General features: G+C 44.5%; 3 protein-coding genes across 13 annotated transcripts in view; 2 read left to right on the top strand and 1 right to left on the bottom strand.

Moving 5' to 3' along the window:
* Positions 1–14449, top strand: part of PXK (PX domain containing serine/threonine kinase like) — a 68643-nt gene extending 54194 nt beyond the window's left edge. Inside the window, exons 15-19 of one of the 10 annotated variants that reach the window (XM_081072014.1) lie at positions 140–226; positions 687–756; positions 3451–3513; positions 8810–8842; positions 13168–14449. In XM_081072014.1, the coding sequence (XP_080928140.1) occupies positions 140–226; positions 687–756; positions 3451–3513; positions 8810–8829 (240 nt within the window). In that variant the 3' untranslated portion in view covers positions 8830–8842; positions 13168–14449. Of the gene's footprint in view, positions 1–139; positions 227–686; positions 757–3450; positions 3518–8809; positions 8848–13167 lie in introns of all 10 variants that reach the window. The other 9 variants (XM_081072015.1, XM_081072018.1, XM_081072016.1 and 6 more) reach the window with 9 other exon arrangements.
* PDHB (pyruvate dehydrogenase E1 subunit beta) lies at positions 14442–19932 on the bottom strand. Its single transcript, XM_081072021.1, has 10 exons — positions 19833–19932; positions 19697–19750; positions 18286–18393; positions 18136–18198; positions 18013–18048; positions 17581–17866; positions 17056–17166; positions 16661–16752; positions 15768–15909; positions 14442–15469 (listed from the first exon to the last, which is right to left on the bottom strand). The coding sequence occupies exons 1-10, from the start codon at positions 19872–19874 to the stop codon at positions 15324–15326; spliced, it is 1080 nt and encodes a 359-aa protein (XP_080928147.1). The 5' UTR covers positions 19875–19932; the 3' UTR covers positions 14442–15323.
* A 75-nt stretch (positions 19933–20007) lies between these two features.
* KCTD6 (potassium channel tetramerization domain containing 6) overlaps positions 20008–25645 on the top strand; it is a 40032-nt gene continuing 34394 nt past the window's right edge. For both annotated transcript variants that reach the window (XM_081071526.1, XM_081071527.1), the window contains exons 1-2: positions 20008–20395; positions 21258–21670. The gene's annotated coding sequence lies outside the window, so the exon portion shown is untranslated. The remainder of the gene's footprint in view (positions 20396–21257; positions 21671–25645) is intronic.

Here is a 25645-nt window from a genome sequence, read left to right as displayed (position 1 = left end):
TCCAGACCTGAGCTTGGAGGCAGACTGGCTGAGCAGGGAAGAATTTTTCATCCAAATAATTTGATTTGGCAAAACATGTTAGAGACTTTCCTCAGTGTAGGATACCCTTTCATTTGTGGTGAATGGTGGTCTCTTATAGATTCACCAGCACCGAAGACTGACAAGAGCTCAGTCTCACCATGGATCTGAAGAAGAAAGAAAAAAGAGAAAGATTTTAGCTCGAAAGGTAAGCTTGGTGTCTCTCTGAATTCTCTCTGTGTGAAGAAAAGTTCTAGGTTACATGTGAAGAAGGTTCTATGTTAATGGTGCACATTTAGTTAATGACAGATTTTGTGCTATATCTCCTTGAAAGCTAAAACTATTTCCAGATGACTGGTTTGCAGTTTTCAAAAAAGAGCCACATAATATCAGCAGAGAAATGGACCATATAGTTTCCTGGCTTGCTGGGCTGATTATGTCCTAATGTAACTGGGGGGTGTGATTGGCCTCAGATAATAGTCAGAATTCTTGGTTTTATTTTCCCCTTTGGTTTTGGCTTATGACTTTTTCACTCTATTAAATTATGAGGCCAAAAATGATCTCGTAGATAGATAGTTTAACTGTGTGCCTAAAAAATATTTTTATTCTGACTCTCAGCTTCAGTATGTTTATTCTTTGCTTTTCCCCGTCTCTTTTTATTTTTAAAGAAGTCAAAGCGATCTGCTGTTGAAAATAGTGAAGAACATTCAGCAAAATATAACAACTCCAATAATTCAGGTAACTGGTTGTAGATTGTAGTGGAGCCCAGCACCCAAAGATCAGGATCAGGAGTCTATATTTGGTCAAGAGGTCTTGGGTTCTGTTGGCCAGAGAATGGTAATGAATGTAGAAAACCAAAGAATTCAGTCCCTAGTGAAGGATTACGGCAGTATTCATTGGCTCACAGGATTCAAGTGCTGGAAGGGAGCTCAGAGGTTATAGGGTAACTCAGCCTCCTCACTGATGGCGAGACTCGATCAACAGAAGGTGAGCATTATCCATGGAAGAAAAATTAACACAACTTAAAATGCAAGGCCTCCTGTTTTTTAATGGAGCCTGCACAAACAGAAGTGCCCCTAAATCTTATCCTCTGCTGCGGTCACCATGTGGTAGGAGAATGTGCCCTCCTGTGTTAAGGAAAATACTCAGTAGTTTGTGGGGATGGCAAAAAGCACCATTCCAGAAGAACCGAGATGGTACAGAGAGCACTGTCCTGAGTTGGCAGTCATCGCTGCCACTCCTGACTGCCCCGCTCCCAGCCCTGCTGGCTTTGGGCCTTAACGTCCCCATCTTTGGAAATCAGGGCTAGATTGAGTGAACCCTTGGGGCCTCCCATTTCTTCTACCTTGTGAATCTGTGAAGTAGAGTTCCACACAGAGAAGGGGAGGTTTCATTCTAAGTCAGGCAGCTTTGGCTTAGCCCTGGAAGGCCAAGGGAAGGGGAGGTTTTTTTAGGTTGAGGAATAGCCATATACTTTTAGGCAGGAGAAGAACCTAGCAGAGAGGGAGAAGCCAAAGATGCAAAAGAGAGAGTGATGGGGTGAAGGGGCTAGAAGGCCAAGGGCTTAGCATCAAGACCCAGCTGTCAGTCTCAGCCATGGAAGAAGCCAGTCCACCTCTTCTTGGAGGCAGGAGCCCCGAGGGGCAGGTGAAGAGGTAGAGGCATTTAAAAGCAGAAGGAAGGGAGGAAATTGAGGATGTTCACAGTTCATGCCTTCTCCAGTCTTCTCAGTGAAGTCAGGGAGGAAGATATCTGCTGAGGGCATGAGGAGAACAGTGAATAACACACAAGACCCAAAGGCTGGACTAGCCACAGCAGAGAATGCAGGTGGTGTGGATGGAGCTGAAAATTGAAGGAGTTGGGATGAGAGAAGATGGTAGACTCCAGAAAGAGGGTGAGAATCATGCTGACACTATGGCCTGCAGAGTCCAGGCCAGACAAGGGCTCGGGGATCTACAAGGGAAGAGTAGGAGGGGAGGCCCCAGGCCGGAGGTCCCAGTGAGGACCAAGGCAGCTCCTTAGTTGTGGAGGCTGGGAGGGGAGAGGGGCTAGAGAGTGTTGTGGCCAGCAGCTAATTTCAGACTTGGAAGTCTGTTTTCCCCATGGTTGATGGGATGGACATAGGCCCATCATTGTCATTAGGCTGAGAATCATGTCTGACTGTCATTCTGTTCAGCAGCTCATTCTTTATAAAGCAGAGAGAAAGCCCAACTCTGTGTTTTCCACCTTCCTGAAGCAACTGCATGCCTCCGCGCAAGGCTCTCTGCAGATGCAGTGAGATGGGATCTCCAGGACTCCAAGACACTGCATGCCCTCAGGGAGGTTAGGAAAGTGAAGTAGCAGTTGATGGACATGTACAGGCCATCTCCAGATCCCACTGGAATCACGAGTTCAGTCTTCTCCCTGTTAAAATCTATGTTAGCACTATAAAGCACTATGAAAACAGGAGAGGCTGAGTTTTACCTCCTTTACCAGTAAAACTCCTCTTATATTTTATAGGGAGATGAGAGAATATTGCAAATAGTGGAAAAGTATTCAGGTGCAGGATGGTGTGGTTTAATTAGGACATTTCTCCTCGTGCCCAGTGTCCATGCCATGCCCAGCATGTCTTGTAGGTGAAGTGATGGTTGGAGGCTTCCCCAGAGCAACAACTAGTGGTTTCTCGTGGGCATGATCACAGCCCCCTTGGAGTTGTGGTTAGTGAACCCCTTGACAGGACCTCCACAGGGAGGAGGGGCTTATGTAGGAACCTCTATCTGTTCATTGGGTTACTTCAATGTCAGGCCAGCAGGATGTATTTTGAGGATTTCTGAGCACTGGGAGATGCTGAGAACTTGGGAATATTTGAAATATAACAAGGTGACTAGGTCCAGAAAAAGCATGTGACATATGGGGATATGTATATTGTTTTAATGTAACTTAAGGTAGTTACTGAATTTTAGGTAAGAAGGTCTGGAAAACCCACAAACAGAATAGGCTGACCCTATCTAATTGTACCTGCTGATAAAATGGAACTTCTGCAGAGAGCATTGCTTTGTAGCTGCTGTGGGGAACTCTCACCTCCTTCAGAGAAGCCCCCACTGGACCGCTCTGTACCTCTGTGGCACTTCCATTTGTCATTCATTACCCAGGGACGGGTTGGGTCAGGAAGAATACTAAAGCCAAGTGGGTAAGCTGTTGATTTCTCAAAGTGGGTTTCAAATAAGGCAAGCTATGAGGAGCAGCCTGGGGAAGGCAGGCAGCATACCCTGTCCTGGAGCGGAAGCTTGGTCATCTGTCCGGTTTCTGAATTATCTGTCCCTCCTCACCTTTCACCACAAGGCCCACACACTAAGCCAAGTGCAGATTCTCAGACAGTGGTGGGGCTCAGCTAGCGCCCAATTCCAAATGTCTTTCTTTGGTCCCCATGTGTGTTTCTGTGTGTTCTTTTAGCAGGATCTGGGGCCAGCTCACCTCTCACGTCTCCGTCATCGCCGACTCCACCCTCTACAGCAGGTCAGTGATGGAGGAAAGGTAGCTTGCCTCCCTCCTGCTGTCCACCAACAGGAAAAGGGGCGGGGCTCTTTCTCTTCTCATCTTGGCCCAAGCGTTTCAGGGGTTAGATAGTGCGGCCTTCTCCAGAGAACCAGTGGGAGTGCAAATTAGCAGTGTCATTGGGAGGGCTGAGGGTCTAGATTTACAAACTCGGGTTTCATGGGGAGTGGAATAGTTGGTTTCAGGGCCGCTAACCACCCTCTACCTCCCGCTTGCTCTCTGCTGAAAAGCCTCATGCAGGACTCCTCAGATCAGAGCTTGTCTTGGTATGTGCTCAGTTGAATAAAACAGTGGCACTGCTGCCCAGGGGCCCTCTCCTGCCAGAGCTCTTTCCCCAGGGAACCCAGCCATAATGTTGGTTTTGTCACAGAGCAAAACTGGTGAAATGCCTAGGTGTGGGAGTGAATAATCACCGAGTTTCTGATTTCCTGATAACTCTTTGTGCCCTGTTCTGCTCTGCAATGCATTTAAGCATCTGAATATTTTTCTGTGGCTAGCCTCTGTGAATCAAATCAGATACTAGGAGTTTTGTTTGAGAAATGTAGAAAGAATTTATCTCAGGGAATACTTATAAAAATAACCTCTAATTCCGTGGAGTGATCTTGTAATGCTATCTTTCCTTCTGTCCTTTTCGAACTAGTTTCTCCTAACCATTTTGTAAGCCCCACTAAAAACACACTGGGGTACCAGTATCTCCTTTCACTTCTTAAATGAACCAAATATTCTAGATGTCAGAGGAGCTGATACTGTCACTTAGAGCTTGTCAGCTGTGCTTGGAAGAGTTGTTGCAACTATCTAAAGGGAGAGTCATTGGCTGGGGTTGATAATACCATAGGCGGCACCGGAAGCCACCAAAGTGCATCATTATCTGACTGGTCTCAAACGCTTCTAACTGACCTTCCTTACAAAATAACAGGCCATGGGAAGTGGACTGCCTTGAGCAGTTCACTTCTGGCTGGCGGTTACTTCCTTGCGGGCTGAGCATGGTTACTGCGGCTCGCTGCATGTGTGTGGGGGGCAGAGTACCTGGCTCGTGGCGATGATACTCTTTCCCTGACTTTGTCCACACATTTTACAAGAAAGCCCCCAAATATTGATCAAGACAGAAAATAGAGTTCTGTCTTTTGTAGAGGTGACTTGTATAGGCTGGTCCGAAATTTCTGGAGATCCACTGCCCAGATCATGTTGAGCCATTTTCTAGTAGATAGAATACTAATTTCACACCACTCAGACACATGAAGGAAATTAGAAAGAATTAATAGTGAGACTCCATAAACCCTCCTTTAACAAATGAGATGTCTGTTTCGGAGTACACCACTGTGCGTTAAATGTGATCCTGGGATATTAACTGCCAATTCTCATTTATAAATGCTTTGGGGAATTTTACATATATATATTTTGTGAATCCTCTAATTTATCTGTGATTTGAATGGGAGCTATCTCATGCACTAGCAGGTTTGCATGAAATGAGATAACTTTTAGAATGAGAGAAGAAAAAGAGGAATCTTATAGAATCAATGTTGGAAAAACTTTAAGGTGAGAAGGAGTGGTTGGAGGGTATGACTGTGAATTTGATAATATCTATCTTGAATGGGAGCCATAAGCATTTGGAGGGAAAACATATGTAAGGCCCCAAGCACAATACCTAGCAGAGTCAAGGGGTTCCTAGCAAGTATTGGCTCCTTCTTTCCCTTGTGTCCTTTGTTTTGTTGATGAAATTATCAACTCAGACCCAAAGACTGTACTCTGACCTCTGCTGGGCATTTGTTGTAGTACAGCTCATAAAAATGATAACTATAATAAATAGCATTGGCCTGTCAACCTAGCATTTGAGGCCCTAAAATGGGGCACCCACAATGAGTTTATTCATTCAGTTATTCAAGCTGCATTAATTGAGAGCCTGTGGTGTGCCAGGCACTGTGTTTGGCATTGGATTACAGAGATGAAGAGACACACACGGCCCCAGCTGGCGTGGAGTCACATTTCCAGCACCTCTCTGCAGCGCCAAAGTAATAGACAGAATTCAAGCCAATGCTTTCCTCGGGGTCTGACCATGGAGAATTTTTTCTCCCAATAGTCCCCCTTCTTAAATAGTGAATCCACCTTAAAAACGAGTCCACCAGCAAGCAACATCTCAAGCTTCTGTTCTGTACAAGGCATCAGGGAGCTACAAATAGGTGGTCACCCTCATGCTACTGTACCCGTGGGAGATGCTCAGTAAATCCTGTGGGTGGATTTGCTGGGGCTTGCTGTGGCTTCAAGCTGTTTGCTGAGTGAGGGCAGACTCGCAACTGAGAGGTGGCAACTTCTGGCTTGTCAGACCCTGCTTAGGCTGGTCCTGTCTTCCAGGACACGAGGCCAGGCTTCTCATGGGCTCATCTTTCTTGCTGCCTTTGCACACTGCTCATTTTGTTACTGGAGTCACATTTAGTCCAATTTATGTCTTTACTTCTAGGCCAAGTTTATGGTCTATTTGGGACCTAAATAAAAGAGAGTGTCTTCCGCTTTATGATGAAATGCAGTTTTCTCAAGAAATGAAGAAAATTCTTCACTTTCAAGGGCTTGCATTAAAAAAGAATTCTTGCTAAAGGTGGCATCTCAAACACAGCTCAATTGGGAGCTCTTGGAACTACACCTTGGGCCGGGGGACCTAAACTTAAGGGCCACTACTTGCTAGTTCTGGGACTTTGGACAGGACACTTCACCTTCCTGTGTTTCAAGTTGCCTATTTGTAAGTGAGGATAATAAATGTGCCTGCCCAGTCGTGTTATTAAAGATGATCCAGTGAGTACGAGGTTAGAACAGTGCCTTGCTTCCTGAAATAGTCAATTTTAAGCACATTCATGGTAGCTGAGCGTGGTATTAAGCCTAGTTACTTTTAGTATGGGGAAGAAGTGGTAGATGTTTCCAAGCAAAGGGATTTTACTCTCTTGAGCCCTTTCCAGCATTTGTGTAAGAGTTGGGCCTTTCCTGCCCTGGGGCCTCTTCTTGAGGTCCTGGCAAATTGATGGGAGAAATATCATTTCTCTAAGTCTGTTGGCAGTTCCATCAGGTGGGATGGGATTCTCAAACTTTCATTTTTTTTCTCACTGAGACATGACTAGCACTTTGCTTCCTGCTAAAGGTTATGTTTCCTGCCACTAGAAGGTCACTCTTTCAAGGAATTTTAAAATTCTTTATCCTGACTTAGTTCATGGTAAATGTCACCAACTACTGTTTACACTCTGACTTCTTAGAGCTGAGTGATTTAGAAGGTCCCATTTTACCCACACAGAAATATTCCCTTCCACCTTCCCTTTGGAAGCAGGCAGGCCTGCTGCCTTGCTCTTGTGTTTTTATTTTTTTTAAACAGGTTCTCAGTATTTTTGGAAAGCTAAATAAGGTCCTAGATTCTTGTTTTTAATAATCATATTTAACGTAGTTTGAGCACTTATTTTGTGCTAGGCACTGTTCTAAGTGATTTATAGTCATTGTTTTATTTAATCCTCATGAACGCTTTCCCATCCAAGGAGGATGGATTCTAGAGCTCCATTTTACAGAAAAAGAAACTGAGGCTCTAGTGGGATTAAAAGACTTTGACCAAGGTCACAAAAGTCGGGGATGCTAGAGAAGGATTCAAGTTGGCTTTGTCTTTGCTTTTACCCCACTAATATGTTTTGAGTGTCTGCTCTCTCGGGTGCACTGCACGACCTGTGCTGTTAAACATTGCATTGCGAGTGTGTAAAGTACCCTGAAAAAAGAGTCAGAAACCCCAGCTTGGGTTATAACTCCTCCACTTTTCAGCTGTGACCTTGGAAAAGTAATTTCCAGTCTTAAAGCTGTCCTTTAAAAGAATTCCTGGTCTGTATTAAGTAGGTAATACACATGACCAGGCTTTATAAGTAGTAAAGTACTATTAAGTATAATATAAGCTATGAATGCTCTGCAAGAGAATCCTAGCCCTTCCTCTTGTTTGCAGTTTCTAGTTTTAAGCAGTCATTTTGAAGAGAGCTGGCAGTTTGTAGAAAACCCAGTCTGTACGAATGACTAGAGAGAGAGGGAGGTTTCATATCTGGACAGGAGCTGGAGGAGGGAGAACAGAGCCTATGGGCCCAGAGGGACTGAGAACTTGACTAACAAGAAGGAGAGCTAATAAATAAGGCACCAGAAAAGAGATGAAGGATGCTGGAGTTTCCAGAATTGGTGTAGCCAAATCAAAATCTGAAACCCATTTTAGGTTCAAAATCAATGTCTCTGGCCATAAGAATTTTTATCCAAACCTGCACATACACAAAGTACTTGCCTTCTTTGGGATGAACGGGTCTGCCCTGCCGTGTTTCTCTGAACGGTATCCGTCGTTCTCTCACAGCGCTCCCTCCCCACCCGCGTCCAAGCAGGTGTCTCAGCTGGCATGGGCGGGGGAATGGCAGGAAAGCCAGCGTCCCCAGCACCCCCACAAAGCTGCACCACGTGAGAGAGCCTGACCTGCCCAACATTGGCCTCATTTCCTGGCTCCTCCTCAGAGGAAGGGCATTTTCTCTGACAGTGGGACAGGTTGGTGCATTAGTAACTCGGGGGTTCACTGACAGGGAAAGTGTTATCCTTCACATTCATCTGGAATCTAGTCAGTTAAAAAGAAGACAGGAAAAATGTTTGTCCTGTTTTTAATGGTTTTATAACCTTAAGTAAACTAGCAATGCGGCTCACTGCCCAATTCAGCCTCTAGACCCCAGCAGCCTTCGGGGAGGGGGCCCACACCACCCCTGCCCAGGAGCTCCACCTTCCACCTGCCCTCTGCACTTGCTCCTCCCAACTTTGAAAAGACCTGTCTCCATTTTAGACTGTAGGAGACTTGCTTGGAAAAAAGTGATGAGTTCTAGTTTTTCTCCCCGCTTGATAAACTGTCCTTATTTAGTAATAGAACTAAGTATAGTCCCAGGACTCACTTTTCAGGGGAGGTAAAACCTTCCAGGGTCTTCTGAAGTGATGTTGTGCTTGTGAATAAATAAAAATAACACCTAAGTGGCTCAGAAGAAATTTTAAAAAAGAACTTGAGGAGGAAAGCAACTCATTGGTTTGCCATGTTCTATACCAGTCACTCGTGTTTACGAACCAGTACATTTTGTGCTTAAAGTGTCTCCTAGTTTGGTAGTGTGAATAATCAGCGTGTGATTCAGACTAATATTTTACTGCCTCTTACTATTTAAATGACACTAAAATCGGAATAATGACTTGTGTCCCCTCTCTTTCTCTCTCCCTCTCTCTTTGCTGTTTTCAGTAGAGCATGCACCCTTTTGAACGTGAATTTTCGGTAAAGTAAGCTATACTGAATTCTCTAACTTTAAAGATGCTGTTTCTGTATGTGAAATGGGACCTCGTGCTCTAGATCACTGAAGTGATGAACAAATGGGAAAGCAGATTTGAGACGATTTCCTTATCTGAACATTTAAATGAAATACAGCATCTTTAAAAAGCACCCAAGTGGCTTCATTTACATTCATTTCATTATCATCATGACCTTTAAAATCTTCATTTTCACTCTGATTTCAGTTTTTTGTGTTTTTTTTTTTAAAGATTTTATTGGGGAAGGGGAACAGGACTTTATTGGGGAACAGCGTGCACTACCAGAACTTTTTTCCAAGTCCAGTTGTTGTCCTTTCAATCTTAGTTGTGGAGGGCACAGCTCAGCTCCAGGTTCAGTTGTCCTTGCTAGTTGCAGGGGGCACAGCCCACCATCCCCTGCGGGAGTCAAACCGGCAACCTTGTGGTTGAGAGGACACACTGCAACCAACTGAGCCCTCCAGGAGGCAGCTCAGCTTAAGGTGCTGTGCTCAATCTCAGTTGCAGGGGGCGCCGCCCACCATCCCTTGTGGGAGTCGAGGAATTGAACTGGCAACCTGTGGTTGAGAGCCCACTGGCCCATGTGGGAATCGAACCAGCAGCCTTCAGAGTTAGGAGCGTGGAGCTCTAACCGCCTGAGCCACCGGGCCAGCCTGATTTCAGTTTTAATATAACAATTCTAAAACCTGCAAATCAGCTGTATGGCATTTGGGTGTGTTTTAACTTGGGGAACGAGGCTCTCAAAGTCCTGTTGCTGCAAAAAATGTTGGTTCCTTGTGACTCCGATGAAGGGGAAAGGGCATTAGGTAGTTGAGTTCTCCGTTATGGAGAGACAACTTACAGGCGTTTATAATTGGCAGTAGGGAAAACCAGTTATTTGTGAAGCATCCTTAATATTGAGTTGGGACACGAGTGCAGCCTTCTTGTGTGTCTGAGGCAAAAGCAGTTCCCAAGAGCTGTGTGCCCCCTGCTCCTGGGGTCACTGCCATCCATTCCCTCTGAAGGGTAGCTGGCAGGTCTGGTGGCCCGTGGCCCATGCCCCCCCCCCCCATGTGAGGATCACAGAAGAACTCAGACCTGCAGACACCTGTAGATTGCCCACTGCTAAGTTGGTCCCAAGGTCGGGACCCTCAGACATCCTTTCCACCAGGCAGGCGAGGATGTTTCTTTCTAGATCTAACCTATGCTCTTGTTGCTACAGGCTGTGGTCTGTTCTAGGGCCCCTGCTGGATTGCCAGGTTCCCATTTGGTTTGGGATTCTGGGGAGGGGAGAGGACAGAAGTTGTCTCTTGGGGGTTTTAGCTAAGAGAAAGTGAGATTGGAGAGATGAGGCCCCACCTGCTTATAATTGTAGCTAAGCTGTGTTGGAGCACCCTCGTCCTGGCGTACTACAGACCAGTATCCTGCCAAGCTGTGTGAGTTCCCTTAGTGCTCAGCCTACCGTGGAATCTGTCCAGTTTTGTCTGGGGCCTGGGGATAAGGACTGTCGGAGGCCCCTTGTCGGGGAGCCACATTTGAGGAATGGGGGGGCTCAGGCTTTAGGTACTTGTTCGCAGGTTTGTCGCAGGCCAAAGAGCCAACTCCGAATTTGGCCCTTGTTAACAGTCCTCCCCTCCCCCTCTTGTTACCAAGGTGTTGTAGCTTTACCCCCAATGAACCTTTAAAGGAGGCTTGTGGACCATAGAAAAGCCAGAAAGAAAAAGCAGAAAGAATTGATGGGGTCTGTAGTCAGTGAATCCGCGGGTCTGTGTTCTTTCTCCTCCAGTGATGACCTTCTCTCCCCTCCCGGTGTGCTCTGAGCTGGCAAGCTGAGTTCTGGCTTCCTTGCCCTGATCATACACATCAAGAGCTGTCCTAGTTGTCGCAGGCCCAGTGAGGAAAAGTGGACCTCACGGGACATCAGGCCCTTTGCGATTGGTCCAGCCCTCTGTGCGGACGTCGGGGTGACTTTGTCTGTACCTGTGGATGAGCAGCCTTCTTTTGCACAGCCCTGAGCATCCCGTCTGCTTTACAGGCACAGGTTACCCTGTGGCACTTTGGACAGTGTATTTATTTATGCTACTTATATATTCAAAGAGATTCACTGAAATTGGTAACAATCTCCGCCTTTCCTTTGAAAATGAAGATCCATGTACTGAACACCACCCCAGCTCCCAAACTCTGTGGTAGTGAATTTACCCTTTTAATTTTGAGCGCCTGGTAATGAGGCCAAAGTCAAGGGCTGGTTCCTTGTGAAAGCCAAGCAGTTTTGTCCTGTGCTAAGACGGCAGCCATATCCAAGTCCAGCCTTCGAGGCCCATTTCTAGCCTCCCAGCATGCTGGGCTGGAGCGGTAGCAGTCTCTGGATGGCCAGCTCCATGCCTTTAGGACACAAGTGCTGTTGCAGCCTAGCCTGTCTTCTCATCTGTAACCCGCAGTGACTCTTCTGCCAGGCGCAAAGCACAAAGCTGGAAGGCAGAAACACTGCTGCTCCTCTGGAGCATGTTGAGCTCCAGAATCTGTCTAGTACAGTTTCTGACTCCCTTTTCTGGTCATTGGATGGGAGGAGGATGGCGTTGGCACCTGCTCACTGCTCCAGGCTCTCTCTGTGCTGCAGTTGAGTTCTAAGAGCCCTCAGAGGCAATGTCCCCTTCTCCTGGCGTTTCACTGGCCACTATCTGGAAACCCCTTTCAGACGACTGCTTCTATCACACATTCACTCTCCCCGATCTCACCTCAACACTCATTCCAGGTTTAAATGCCTTTTTATCTTTGTAACCCTGTAACATAAAGCCAGGAACATTTTCCCACAGTCCACCTTGGCACAGAACATAATCAAATTTCATTCATTAGTTGTTATTGTGTAGAACCAATGGAAGTTACATTTTGTTCATTTGTCTGTATTGAATGTTTATTTGTATCACCATATCATTGTTGAGAATTCCGAGAGTGCAGAGCATGAGTGTGTGTATTTGTGTGATTCTTTAATTTCAGCTACCTTAGGTTTGGGTAAAGATGTGAAGGAAGGTAAGTGATTTTCTATGAAACACAAGACTTGAACCGTTGCCTGCCCCACTTTAACCGTTGCCTGTCATGCACTTACCTAAGTGTTTTTTTGGTGATCCTGAACCACTCACTCATCCATATAAACTCAGATGGTGATTGGTATGTTTGCCTTTTAACACCACAGCTTAGTAGCAGTTGGTGGGGGGGGGGGGGAGAACCACCTAGCAGAATGTCTCCCTTGTGTAGCCCCAGAAAGGGGGAGAGGGTAAGGCTAGAAACAGATGGGTGGAGACACGGAGAGCTGCAAGTTCACAGGAAATGGGGCAACTAACTATGGCAGAGGCAAGTTCTTTAAGGCAGGGCTTCCGTCTGTAGTCAGTGTTTCTTTTGTCCTGGGAGAACAATTCATTCATTGATTCAAAACTGTAAAATTCAAGTGCCAAAAGTGTGCTTGGAACCCAAAGGAAGTTTTAGACACCTGTCCAGTTCCCTTCTTGCCCACTAGGGTAGAGCTCAGCATTCCAATTTCTCCTTATGCTTCAGCAAAGATGTAGGGTTAGTGCAGTTCCATTCTGTTCCTGAGTTGGGCCCCAGTGCAAAGAAGGGTACTTGAGGAAGACTCCTCCCTGAGAATACCATTGCTGGGGAAGTCCTTTGCCCCTTGCTTTGAATTGCAACAATGATTAGCTTTTTGTGTTTCTTTAATGCAGCCTAATAGGAAATGATTTAGAGACAGATGTCCCTGGGGAACCCATAACCCAGCAGGCACTGGTTCCTTGCCAAAAATCCCGAGTGGTTTGTCATTTTATATTAAAACACATCCTTCAAATATTGTGTGTTGGAATAGCTAAAGAACCGTTCATCCCTTATCATTAATCGATACTCAGATAGGCCAACTCTGTGCTTACAGATGTTTACCTTCAATTGCTAGCTCAGGAATAGGCGGAGCTGCCCAGGCCCTGGCTAAAGTAGTTGATGGCACTTTTCTTTGGGGACCACTACTAAAATTTGGAAATGGAGTTAGAGTCTCATCTACATTAAGAGAATGTCACTACATATAGCCTCATGTAATCTGTGATATTTGTTCAGTCCTTTTCACACGACTGTTATTTGGGAGAAATGACAACTTTAGATTTAAATTCCCCTCTGATGCTTCTAGCTTTCTTGTTCAGTACTTAAGAAATCGTACAGCAGTGGGTATTTGGTCCCTCTGAGGAAAACCGCTTGCAGTCTCACCAAAGTCCATTCTGCCCAGCATTGAGCAGGAGATTGTATGCGGAAAGGATGCTGACTGTCCCTTTTCCTCCACAGGGATTTCCACAGTACCTCCACCTCCCCCACCTCCACCTCTACCAGCAGCAGCTCCCTTGCCTCCTTCGAGCACAGAGGTGCCCACACAGCTCCTGCCCCAGGCTGTGAATGGCGTGAGCCGAGGGGCCTTACTCAGCTCCATCCAGAATTTCCAAAAAGGAACTTTAAGGAAAGCCGAAACCTGCGACCACAGTGCTCCTAAGATTGGTTAAAGCTTCATGTTTACACTTGGAGAGAAAAATTTTGTTTTCTTGTTGGTTTTTTTTCTTTCCACCTCCAACCAACCCCTGGAAGCACCCTCTTCCTGGATGAATAATTGCTGAGCCGGTACAGACACATACTGTTTTGCAGATGCTCGTGTAACGGTCTTTTCAAGAGGGAAATACCCTTCAAGTAGATTAAAATCAGGCTGGCATTGCTGCCTTAAGAAATATTTTGCTCCTTTACTACTGTTTTAAAGGAGTCTTCTTCATCCTCTAATGGGCATCTTTTTGGGGTAGCAGCATTATTTGAATCCATATTTCTACCAACTGAAGGAAACAAAACGATGACAATATTCAGTGACAGCAGCGAATGGTCTTTGTATTGCAATCCCTCCTGTCCCGTCAGACAGCTCCTAGAAATGTTCCTCTCATAGTTTATTTCTCTATTCTAAAGCATTTTCTGGTTCTTTCTTAGATAACTCCCAGTTTTGCTACCTTAAATTCATCTTCAACATTAACACTATAGCCCAAAGCATAGTTATGTCACCAAGTCAGAGAAGCAGTTGAGTTCATTTTCCCCTTAAATAGAATGCGGAAAAGTCGTAACATTCTCAAGTTCTCACAGGAATACTGTTGTGGTTCTAGAACTCGGGGCTGCTAAAGCAACTACTTGATTCATAGTTCCTTATAGTTAGAATGTATTGAACAAAAAAATGTTAACATCAGATAAAGCTCTTTCCAATTAGAGGATCTGACTCCTCAACAATTAAGTTTGTGGTTTGTGGGAGATTATTATTACAAGTGAATCTGGCTATCTATAAAATTGTGATTTTTCAAAGATTTATTCAAATTCATCATCTTTAAATGTTACTCATTTATTAGAAAGATCCTTTATCCTATGATTTGCATAAACCCTTAAATAAACTGCACTTTAAAGGATTATAAATAATCCATTTAAAAATTCAAGTACACACATCAGTGTTGGTTACTATGCAGAGAATGTCACTGTCTATAGTTTCATGTAATCTGTGATAAATGTTCAGCTGTATTTTTTATTAAAATAAACCATGTCAACACGTGTTGTCTGTAGCTTGGCTCAGTATTTTAAAGGGGAGCTTTTTGTAGTACCTTTTGTAAACACAGACCAGATCCTCACAGTATTTCTAAAATTTTCTTCACTCCTATCTCTACTCCTTTTGCGTCATATTTTCCCTTAATTAATAAGAGCTAACAATTCTGTGTTGCTGTTTAAATTAGGTACCACTTGTATGCTTCTATAACTAATTTAAACCTGTCTTTTCCATCTCAACTTCTGGAGAGGGTAACGTATGGCAGGTCTGTTTTTTGGCAATGGGAAAATACCTGATACGAATTTTGCTTTAATTTTAAAGGGATTAGAATTTGGCATTTGAAGAGTCTGTGGACAAGCTCCAGTTTTAAGTGTGATGAGGTCGAGGTGATTAATGATTAGTTCCTGATAACACTAATTTCTTAATAGAATTTTAAGACTTCCACATTTAAGACCCCATATTTATTTTCAAGAATATAAAAATACAATTAGTCATAGTTAGGAATTCCTTTATTCCTTATCAAAACAACCTAACAGTAAATGTAGACTATATGCTTTTATTTTTACATATATAAGTTGTCTTGTTTTTTGATAAATCTTTCGTGAGGACTCTGTCACATTCATACCTTGTCCTTCCATTGAAAAGGTAAAATTTTACATTATTCTTCTTCAAAGTACACGGTAATTGTAACAGACAAAAAATAGGCCTGGAGTCTAGGGCAGGAAGAATGGAGAGTGTTTCCACATACAAGCGCGTGTTCACTTCTTCCGAGTACAAAGCAGTTATGGACCATAAGGCCTTACCGTCCAGTCCGGGTAGTGTCCAGGGAGTATCAGCCAAGTATTTTAAATAAATCCCAAATGACTTGAAATTCAAATCTAAACTAGATATTTAATGTTTTCTTTATTGCAAAAATGATGTCTTTAACCTGAGGCACAGAGTTGTCTTCTAGAACCTTTGCGTAAGGCATAGGGACATCAGCACCGGTGACACGAACTGCAGGAGCATCGAGGAAATTGAACGCAGGGCCTGGGAGAGAAAGAGGCTCCAATGAGAGGGGAGCAGGACGAGCCAGCTGAACATCATCATTTGGGCACAAGAGGGAGGTATGGCTGCCCAAAGGCCAGGGAAAGTCTAAAGGAATAATCACTGGGAATTGTTTCTGGTTTTGCTTTTGAAAGCATTTATCCGAAGGCAAAATGCCGAGCTGACTAGCTAAAAGTTCATACAATTTGGCCACCCTTAGTTTTCAATCTCTTTATTCAGTACCCAGGTGCGCAGTGTTCACTACAGCTCGACTGCTCTAAACCCCGTGTCTGCGGAATACCTTCCATGACCCTGGCACAAATTTCAGCTCCCACTCCGAACTGCGGCCAGCCTCCTTCCACGGTCACCAGGTGGCTGGTCTTCATCACACTGGCTTCTATGGCGTCAATGTCCATGGGCCTGATGGTGCGCATGTTTATCACCTAAACACATAAGCCTCATAGCGCCGCCGCATCACAAATACAGTCTCATCCCCACAATGCCACTTCTTGTTTTGTTTCCTATTAGTCTTTGGGTCTAGAAAAATCTAATCTGCCTATCCATGAACCAAATATAAAGAGGGGGAATTGTAATTAAAACAAAATCTTTACATCGACTACAAGCAGCTCTTGTTAACAGAATTCATTTATCCTCCCTAGGATTTAACTTCCTTCTCATCAAAATAATTAACCACCGACATTTGACTGCTTACTCTGTATCAGGCACTACACTAAGTGTAATTCTCACAATCCCCATGACGGGACAGAAAATGTGTTATCCCCACTCTGTAGCCAGCCCTCCCTTTTCTGCTGTTCTTTCTAAGCCCCTGTCCGTCAGTCCAAGTCCTCTGAGATTTAGAGTACATAACTTGCCCAAGAGTAACTAGCACGTGGTAGGTCCTGGATGTGAAAGGGTTAGACTCATTGACTTTAAGTTTCCCCTTGTCCCAACCTCCAGCTCCAGCGCTGGATCTTAGAAAGCATGTCCATACTGTTCTAAGAGACCCAGAACCTACGTGGGGAAAAGCTAGGTATTTGAATAGCAAGTAGGTTCCGAGCTTTAAGCAGAGGCAGAACTGAGTGACAAAGATTTTACATCTAATTAACCTGTTACAGCAATCAAACTCCTATTTCTGGGTCTTATATTTAAAAGGAACCTTTCTGATTCGTTAAGAGCAAGTGAATGTCCACTCACCTCACATTCAATTCCCTCTTTAGAGAGCACAGTCGCAGCTTCTAAGCAGTGGCCCACAGGTCTTGAATGGGCAACTACGGTTACATGTGTCCCTGAAACAAAGTGGTCACAGATCAGAGGTCAGGTTGAAACTAAGTTCATTTGTAAAATCTTCAACTCAGCTTCACTCTACTCATGAGAAATGTGGCAGCCTTCCTAGAAAAGAAATACAACTCTACTAGACTAAGATTTAGAACAGCACAAGTGTGTGAGCAATTAGAGCATGACATTCTTAACTTGAACTCGTCCTATAATTTCTTAGTCAAAGTAAAGGGCAGTAACGTCTAGACTGAATCTAACACAAAGAGAGGGGATGGATTACAAATAAAGTTTAAAAGTATACTAAGTTCTCTTACCTTGCCTTTCTATTTTGGCTTTTCCAATGGGAATCAGAAAATCTTTTGACTGAGCTTCCAAGGGAAATTCAAAAGAAACTCCATACATCAATTCATTTTCCAGCATCACCACTGCAAAATATAAATATTTAAACAAAAGTAACTACATGACTAAAAACGTATACACAACACTTATCATTCACTTTGTGAAAAGTTTCACTGTGCTGATTAGGAACTCTTGTGTCTACTGTGTCCAGTCACCTTGAGGATGGTTTAGGTACTGACCTTTGTAGTCTGCTCAATCCTAAATTGTATCTATTAAGGTTAAATAAATGTTGCAGGTATGTAGTAAATGTCTCCTTTACCTAACTGACCCCCATATAGTCAGAAATAAAAACAACTACATTTTTTACTGTCTTTACTATATCTGTAAATCAGTTTATGTGGTATGTCTAAGCCTAACTAGAAACTTTATTGGTGTCTTGCATGCAAAGATTTCATTTTAGTTCTTTAATATCTAAGAGACCCAAGGGTCACGCTGCTCACCTGGGTTATTATCCCGAATGGCTGATTTAATAAGTCCTTTTGCGTCTTCTGCATTCCAGGGGCTGACCACCTTCAAGCCTGGGCAGTGCCCATACCAGGCAGCAAAGCACTGTGAGTGTTGGGCAGCTACACCGGCTGAGGCGCCATTGGGCCCCCTGAAGACTATGGGCACAGGCTGAAGGCCCGCCGACATGTAGTAGGTCTTGGCCGCTGAGTTTATAACCTGGTCAATGGCTTGCATAGAGAAATTGAAGGTCATAAATTCACAAATGGGCCGCAACCCAGCCTGTCAAATCAAAAACATAGACGTTAAAAAGACTACAAAAGCAATGAAGAGAGGCAACCACTTTGTTCCTCCAAAATTCAAATAACGTTCTTAAAAGTTCCTGTTAAAAATCTCTTTGGATGAGATTCACAAAGAGGATTACATACCATAGCTGCACCTACGGCAATTCCAGCAAAGCCCATCTATAAAAGTGAAAATCCATAAAAATTAGAACTGTGCGTTGTAATAGACGTGCCCCTCAAAGGTCTGCTTCCTGAGGCAAGGCTTACCTCAGATATGGGTGTGTCTATGATCCTCTTATCTCCATATTTCTTCCACAGGCCTCGACTAACCTACAAGTAAATATCGACACTGTTTTAAGTCTGTCTGGTGGCAGGTGCCCATCTCAATTTTGTGTAGCTTTCCCATATCCTGGTTACCTTGTATGCCCCGTCATATTGGGCAACTTCTTCCCCCAGCAGAAATACCTTCTCGTCTCTTTCCAGCTCCTCATCCATACCTTGATTGATAGCATCACGAACTGTCACCTGTCATGGTATGGGAAAATAATAAGTTACACGATTATTTAGGATACTATTGAGTTTCTCGCCCTTTTTAATTACCTAGGCTGCCCACAGCACATAATATAAAAAAACTATCTATAGAACAGGCTTCTCTTTAAAAGTTCCAAGAATGCTAAAAGTCAGATTTCTATCACACACAGCCAGTTTCTGATTGGATATGTTATTGAGAAGTTTACTGACATTTTTCTTGATGTATACCTAAGTTGAAGAGATCTGCATGCTGGCCAGACCGGCTCATAGGCAAAACTTCCTAAGTAGAAGGTATCCTGGGTTTTATTTCCACAGCTGGTGTACTATGGGGCAGAGAATTGTTCGGGAAGCCTAAATAATACATATTGAGCACCCACTAGGTAACAGGCACTGCCACTTTGCCTTCAGGATCTAGGAGTTATTTTACTACAAAAGTTGGTAGAATTCTCTAGTAAAAAAAAAAAAAGGGAGGCTCTCAAAAACTTGAGCACATAATTACCATATGATCCAACAATTCCCCTTCTAGATATATGCCCAAGAGACTTGAAAGCAGGGACTCAGATACTTGCACACCAGTGGTCACGGCATTACTTATGAATCCAAAAGGTGGAAACAACCCAAATGGCCATCAACAGATGAATGGATAAACAACGTAACATATGCATACAATGGAGTATTCTTCAGCCTTTAAAAGGAATGAAATTCTGACACGTGCCACAATACGAATGACCCTTGAAAATGTTATGCTAAGTGAAATAAGCCAGCCATATAAGGACAAATGCTGTATGACTCCGTTTACAAGGTGTACCCAGAATAAGTTCATCGACCCAGAAAGTGCCATAGAGGTTACCAGGGACTAAAGGGAGACGGGGAGGTAGTGTCTACCGGGTACTAGCTTCCGCTTGAGATGATGAAGTTCTGGGAACGAGCGCTGGTGACGACTGCACAGCGTGGTGAACGGACTTACCGCCGCTGGGTCTTCCCTTTCAAACGGTACCTTTTGTTGGGTATATTTCACCGCCGTAAAAATAAAAGGGGGTGTGTGTGACAGAAGAAGCGGCCAGTTTCATCAGATGGCCCGGCAGATTACAATAAGCTCGAGAGGAGAGCGTGCTGGTGGATTGGGCGCCGGCTGCAACAGAGCCAGCACGAGTCCCACGCCGGAGACCGTCGACTCCAAGGCCAGCGGCCGCCTTTCTCCCCTCAGCGCCGAGAGGCCACGAGGCAGGGGCGACCCCGGTCTCCACCCCCGGACAAGGGGCCCCTCCCTATCCTGGCTGACGTCCAAGCCGGTTACCTGCAGCGCCGCTGACGCTGTCCGGTGGAAGCGCCTCCTCAGCAGCCCGGAGACCTGGCGGGAAAATAAAAAGGACGCTCAGAGGGAACGGAGGGTGAGCAGGGGTCGCGCAGGGGGCTCGCGTGCCGCTGCGTACCTGCTCAAGGGGTCTCCGCACCAGGCCAGACACCGCAGCCATCTTGATCGTGTCCTCTAGCCGCCGCCGAATGACAACACAGCGGAGCCGCCGACGTGTGGGCCCCGCCTCCCTCGCTGGCGCCGGCCAATGGCAGGACGCGGCGCCTGCGTGCCCCGCCCATCACCTCGGGTGAGGGGCCGCGGGGCGGGGCCGAGGTGGCGCGTGCGGTGGTTCGGCAGCTCCGCCGGGGGTCCACTCCATTCAACTTGACTGAGGAGCCGCGGCTGCTGACCGACGGAGTGCACGCCGGGGACGTCCCCGGTTGGTGTTGCTTGAAGCGCCGGGACCGAAAGTCAGACTTTGAGGGCATAACTCGAGGCTGAAGGGACCTTAAGACTTAGGCCCGCTTTCTACAAGCACTGAAATCCTTTGGGCACCAAGTAGCACTTGCACACACTCTGGTGACGGGGAACGTACCACCTTATGAGCGAGGCTCGTCCTCCCTGGGCAGCACTGTCTGTTGGTTCCTTAGAATGCGAACAAGAGCTTTTAGTCACGCATTGAGCTTCCAGTGTGCCGTGGTAAGTGCTTTATAGCTAATGTAATTCTCACAGGAACCCTTAGTGTTGTACTTATCTCCATTTCACAGATGGGTAAACTGAAGCAGAGATGGTTAAATGAGCTGGGATTTGAATTGCACACTGACTCTCAGCGGTGGTCTCTTTTTTGCTGCTTCCTAACACGGAAGTCGGGAGTCCCGACTGGGGGGAGGTTACAACACCTGCATTTGGAGAGGGCCTTGTGGTAGGGGCCAGAGGCCTGTCCAGGGCTCATTGGTCTCAGTTTGACCCTGGGGAGTCAGAGGGAGCCACTGGGGACTCCCTAGTGCACACTCGTCCCCCAGACGTTGCAGACAAAACCTTCCTTTGGGCGGCGGTCTGCGGGCCTGCTACCCCCGAGTCTGGCCTTAACCTCGGGCTCCGGGCTCCGGGAAGACCGCGCAGCAGGGGAGTGACTGGGTCACAGGGATCGCTGGTTGTCCAGTGAGAACGGGACGTGGGGGACTAGGGCGAGGCGGGGAGATCCCAGGGAGGCCCCAGGGATGAAGAGAGGGGGCAGGTTGGGGACTCGAATCAATGGGATTGCTGTGAGGGAAGGGGAAGGCGGGGCAAGGGGCTGAATGGGTGGGTGGCGGGGAGCCTGGGAGCAGGTGGCAAGGTCGCACTGAATTTGGACGACCGGTCACACCCAGGTTGGATACTGGAGCCTGCAGCTAGAGGCTTGGCAGGGCCAGAGGTGTGGATTTGGGGACAGCGGCACAGAGATGGCCTTGATCCCTGGGCCTCCGCTTCATCATGTGTAAAATGAAGAGGCGCTCCCGAAGGTGTGGAGCCAAGACCTTCCCAGCCTCCCTCACGTGGCTCCATCATTTCGTCCCTTCAGGGTTTGGCAGGAAAGCCCAGCGCTTCCCAGACAGCCCCAGGCTCCCCGAGAAACCCTGGAATCTGAATGTCAGCGCTCAGGGATTTCTGGGCTCTGCTTAGAATGGAAACGTCGCTGTTCTTTCCCCGTCCGGCACCGGAAGATTTCAGGATTAGAATTACAAAGCCAAAGGAGACCTCAGGGGAAGGCACAATGACCCAAAAGAAAAGCCAGACTTTGGACTGTAGTCCAGACAAAGGACCGCATTCTTGGGCCATATTTACATGGAGATGCCAAGGAGCCGGGAACATGGAATCCCTTCAGCTCACGTGACCTGCTGAGTCAGGAAGGCACTGCGACCCCACGGGACTGAGCGGAGAATTTTCTTTTGAAAGAATGACGGGCCATTTCAGACGCCCTAGGTACATTCACTGGTATGTGTGCCTTCCTCTCAAACTCTATAAACAGCCGGTTTGGAAAAGCTAGGCCCCGTTTTCTGTTTCAGCATAAACGATACAAAAGATTACAGTGCTGAATTTTAAATCCGTAATCTTTACCTTCACATGCTGTAGATTTTACAGACAGGGATGGGAAAGTGTAAATTGGCCAACGAGGCCACTCCTTTCTCAGAATTAAATATTTCCAAGGTTACAGGAGCATTTGTCCACAGGTCACTTCAGGTTGCCAGAGAGTCCTTTATCCAACACTTTCAATCGCTGTGGGCTTGACCAACCTTTTTGTGTGTCACTGCAAGCAAGGCTTTTTAAAGACGGCGCCCCCGACCCCAACTTTTTAGATGTAACTTAAACATAGTAAAATGCACATTTCCGCCACCCCAGAAAGTTCCTTCATGTCTCCTCCCCACACGTCACCCCACAGGCAACCGCAGATTTTCCTCCTCATATTTTAGTTTGTCTGTTTTAGAACTTAAAGGGAGCTATAGGAGGTGTCCTCTTTTGTTTCTGACTTTAGCTCAGCAAAATGTCTTTGAGCTTCATCAATATTGTCAAGTATTAATAGTTTACTCCATTTTTTCTTGCAAGTTTTTCTTTGGAAAGACTTCAAGACTCCCAAGAAGTTGCAAAAATAGTACAAAAAGTTCACCCAACTTTGCCCAATGGTAACATCTTATGTAACCATCGCACATTATCAAAACCAACCAATTGACATTTGTACAATACTGTTATCTCAGGTAGAGAGAGACTTTATTCAGCTTTCACCGGTTTCATATGTTCATACACTTGTTCCATCACCGCTGCGCAAGCAACTCCCTCATGTTACCTCATATCTCACCCTCCCGCACCCCTAACTCCTGGCAATTGCTAATCTGTTCCCAATCACTATGATTTGTTATTTCAAGAATGGATCCTACAATATGTAACTCTTTGAGATTGGCTAGTGTCACTCAGCCTAATGCCCTTGAGAGCCATTCAAATTGTTGCATCAACATTTCATTCCTTTTTGCTGCTGAATAGTTGTCTGACTGTGTCAGTTGAGCCATTCATCCATTGAAGGACGTTTGGGTTTTAGCCAGTTTTAGCTATTACCAAGAAAGCTGCTATGAACTTTGGTTCACAAGTTTTTGTTTGAACATAACCTTTCATTTCTTCAGGTAAATACCCAGCAGTATGATTGTATGGTAAGTGTATGTTTAACTTTTAAGAAATTGCCAACCTTTTCCAGAGTGCTCATACTATCTTACATTACCTCCAGCAATGTTTGAAACAGCTACTTGTTGTGGATCCTTGCCAGCACCTGACATTAATATTTTTGATTTTAGCCATTCTAATAGATGTGCAGTGGTATCCCTCATGCCTTTAATTTGGATTTCTCTAGTGGTCAGTTAGATAGTGAACATCTTTTCATGGGCTTACTTGCCATTCATCTTTGGTGAGGTGTCTGTTCAAGTCTTTTGCTAATATTTTGATTAGATTGATTTCTTTATTGTGGTAAAATACGCATAATGTAAAATTTACCGTTTTGACCATTTTTAAGTATAGAGTTCAATCTCATTAATTGTATATTCACATTGTTGTTCAACCTCCAGAACTTCTTCATTTTCCCAAAAGGAAACTCTATATCCCACTTATAAGCAAAATATCTCATAATTTTTGCATATTTCTTTCCCATATGTCCATATGCACTTATGTTTTATATTTCGTTTTTAATTTAAAATATATTTTTGAACAGGAGATTCATCTTATTGTAGGGAGAAAAAAAATCAAGTAGTACAGAGAGGTGTACTTCCCATCCCTGAACCTCAGTTATCCTGCTTCTTCCCTCTGCCATAGCAACCATTATGACTCACTTCTGCGTATTTACAGGGAAGGGCTATTTGTGTATAAGCATACAAGTATATGTCTGTATTTCTCTTTCTTTACCTGAATCTTAGCTTTTTAAGAATATTTTTTCAAATGAGCATAGTAAAATTGTGCATGTGCACACACACACAGAGCTCTGTGAGTTTTGAAGCTGGTATAGGTTTGGGTAATAATAACCATAATCAGGATACACGATGGTTCTATGACCCCCAAAACTCCCTCCTGCTCTCCTCGTAAAGCTACACTCTCTACTCCTAATCTCTGACAACCACTTATCTGTGTTTCTGTTATCATATTATTGCCTTTTCCAGAATGTCAAATAAATGAAATCATGCAGTATATAACTTTTTGAGATTGCCTTCTTTCATTCAGAATGCCTTTGAGATTCATCCAACTTGTCATGTATATCGCAAGTTTATTTGATTTTAGTGCTGGGTAGTATTCTGTTGTATGCATGTACCACAGTTTGCTTATCCGTTTACCTGCTGAAGGACATTTGAGCTGTTTCCAGGTTTTTGGCAACGATGAATAGAGCTAATGTAAAAATTTTGTACAGAGTTTTGTGTGAAAATATATTTTCATTTCTCTATGGTGTGGGATTGGAATTCGTGGGTCATATGATAAGTGTACATTTAAATTTTTAAAAAATATTTTATTGGGGAATATTGGGGAACAGTGTGTCTCTCCAGGGTCCATCAGCTCCAAGTCGTTGTCCTTCAATCTAGCTGTGGAGGGCGCAGCTCAGCTCTAAGTCCAGTCGCCGTTTTCAATCTTAGGTGCAGGGGACACAGCCTACCATCCCATGTGGGAATTGAACCAGCAACCGTGTTGTTGAGAGCTCGCTCTCTAACCAACTGAGCCATCCAGCCACCCTAAATATTTAACTTTTAAGAAACTGCCGAACTGTTTTCTGAAGTGGCTGTACCATTTTGTGTTCGCGCCAACAATGGATGAGAGTTCCAGTTGCTCCACATCCTCACCAACACTTAGTGTTGTCATTTATTTGTTCTTGTTTTTTGCCTTTCTAATAGGTGTATAGGGATATCTCATCATGGTTTTGATTTGCTATTCTCTAATGGCCAGTGATGTTGAGCATTTCTTCATATGCTTATTAGCTATTCACATGTCATCTTTGATGAAATGTCTGTTTAAACCTTTTGCTCATTTTTTTGTTGTGTTGTTTGTTTTCTTAAAGTTGAGTTATCTTTGTATTGTAGATAGTCCTATGTTGAATATGTGATTTGCAAATATTTTCTTCCCATCTGTGGCATATCTTTCCACTCTCTTAACAGTATCTTTTGCAGTGAAAAAGGTTTACATTTTGATGAAATTCAAGTTGTTGTATTTTTCTTTTATAGATCACGTTTCGGTGTCATACCTAAAACTCTGGCTAATACCAGGTTGCAAAGTTTTTCTGATGTTTTCTTCTAAAGTTTTATAGTTTTACATTTATATCAGGGGTGTCCAAACTGCGGCCCGCGGGCCAACTGCAGTCCGCAATCCATTGTTAATTGGCCCGCAGCAAATTCCAAAAATATATTTAGTTTACTTAAATAAACCAGGTGAGGCAATACTACTTCACCTCGAGTGAGTGGCCCGGCTGTTTGTGTATTTTACCACACATGGCCCTTGGTAAAAAATGTTGAAAAAAGTTTGACACTGATCTATGGTCAATTTTGAGTTAATTTTTGTATAAGAGGTGAGGTTTAGGACCAGGGTTATTTTGCATATGGATGTTCAATTGTTTCAACATCATTTGGAGAAAAGACCATCTTTTCTCCATTGAATTGCCTTTGCATCTTTATGCAAAAGTCAGTTGTCTGTTTTCAGTGGGTCTGTTTGTGGACTCTATTCTGTTTCATGGATCTGTGTGTTTATCCCGTCTTCAATATTGTACTCTTAATTAGTGTAGATGTATAGTAGTTTTTATTGTATTTAGGGGGGGGTATTTATTTATTTATTTATTTACATTAGTTTCAGTTGTACAAAACAACACAATGATTAGACATTTACGACCCTCACAGAGTGATAATCCCCCAAGTCTACTACCCCTCTGACATCATAACATACTAAAGTCTGACAATTAGG

The sequence above is a fragment of the Rhinolophus hipposideros genome (assembly GCF_964194185.1).
Source record: "Rhinolophus hipposideros genome assembly, chromosome: 14".
NCBI lineage: Eukaryota > Metazoa > Chordata > Mammalia > Chiroptera > Rhinolophidae > Rhinolophus > Rhinolophus hipposideros.
The sequence above is the reverse complement of the archived record's forward strand: the minus strand, read 5'-3'. Positions and strand labels throughout refer to the sequence as shown.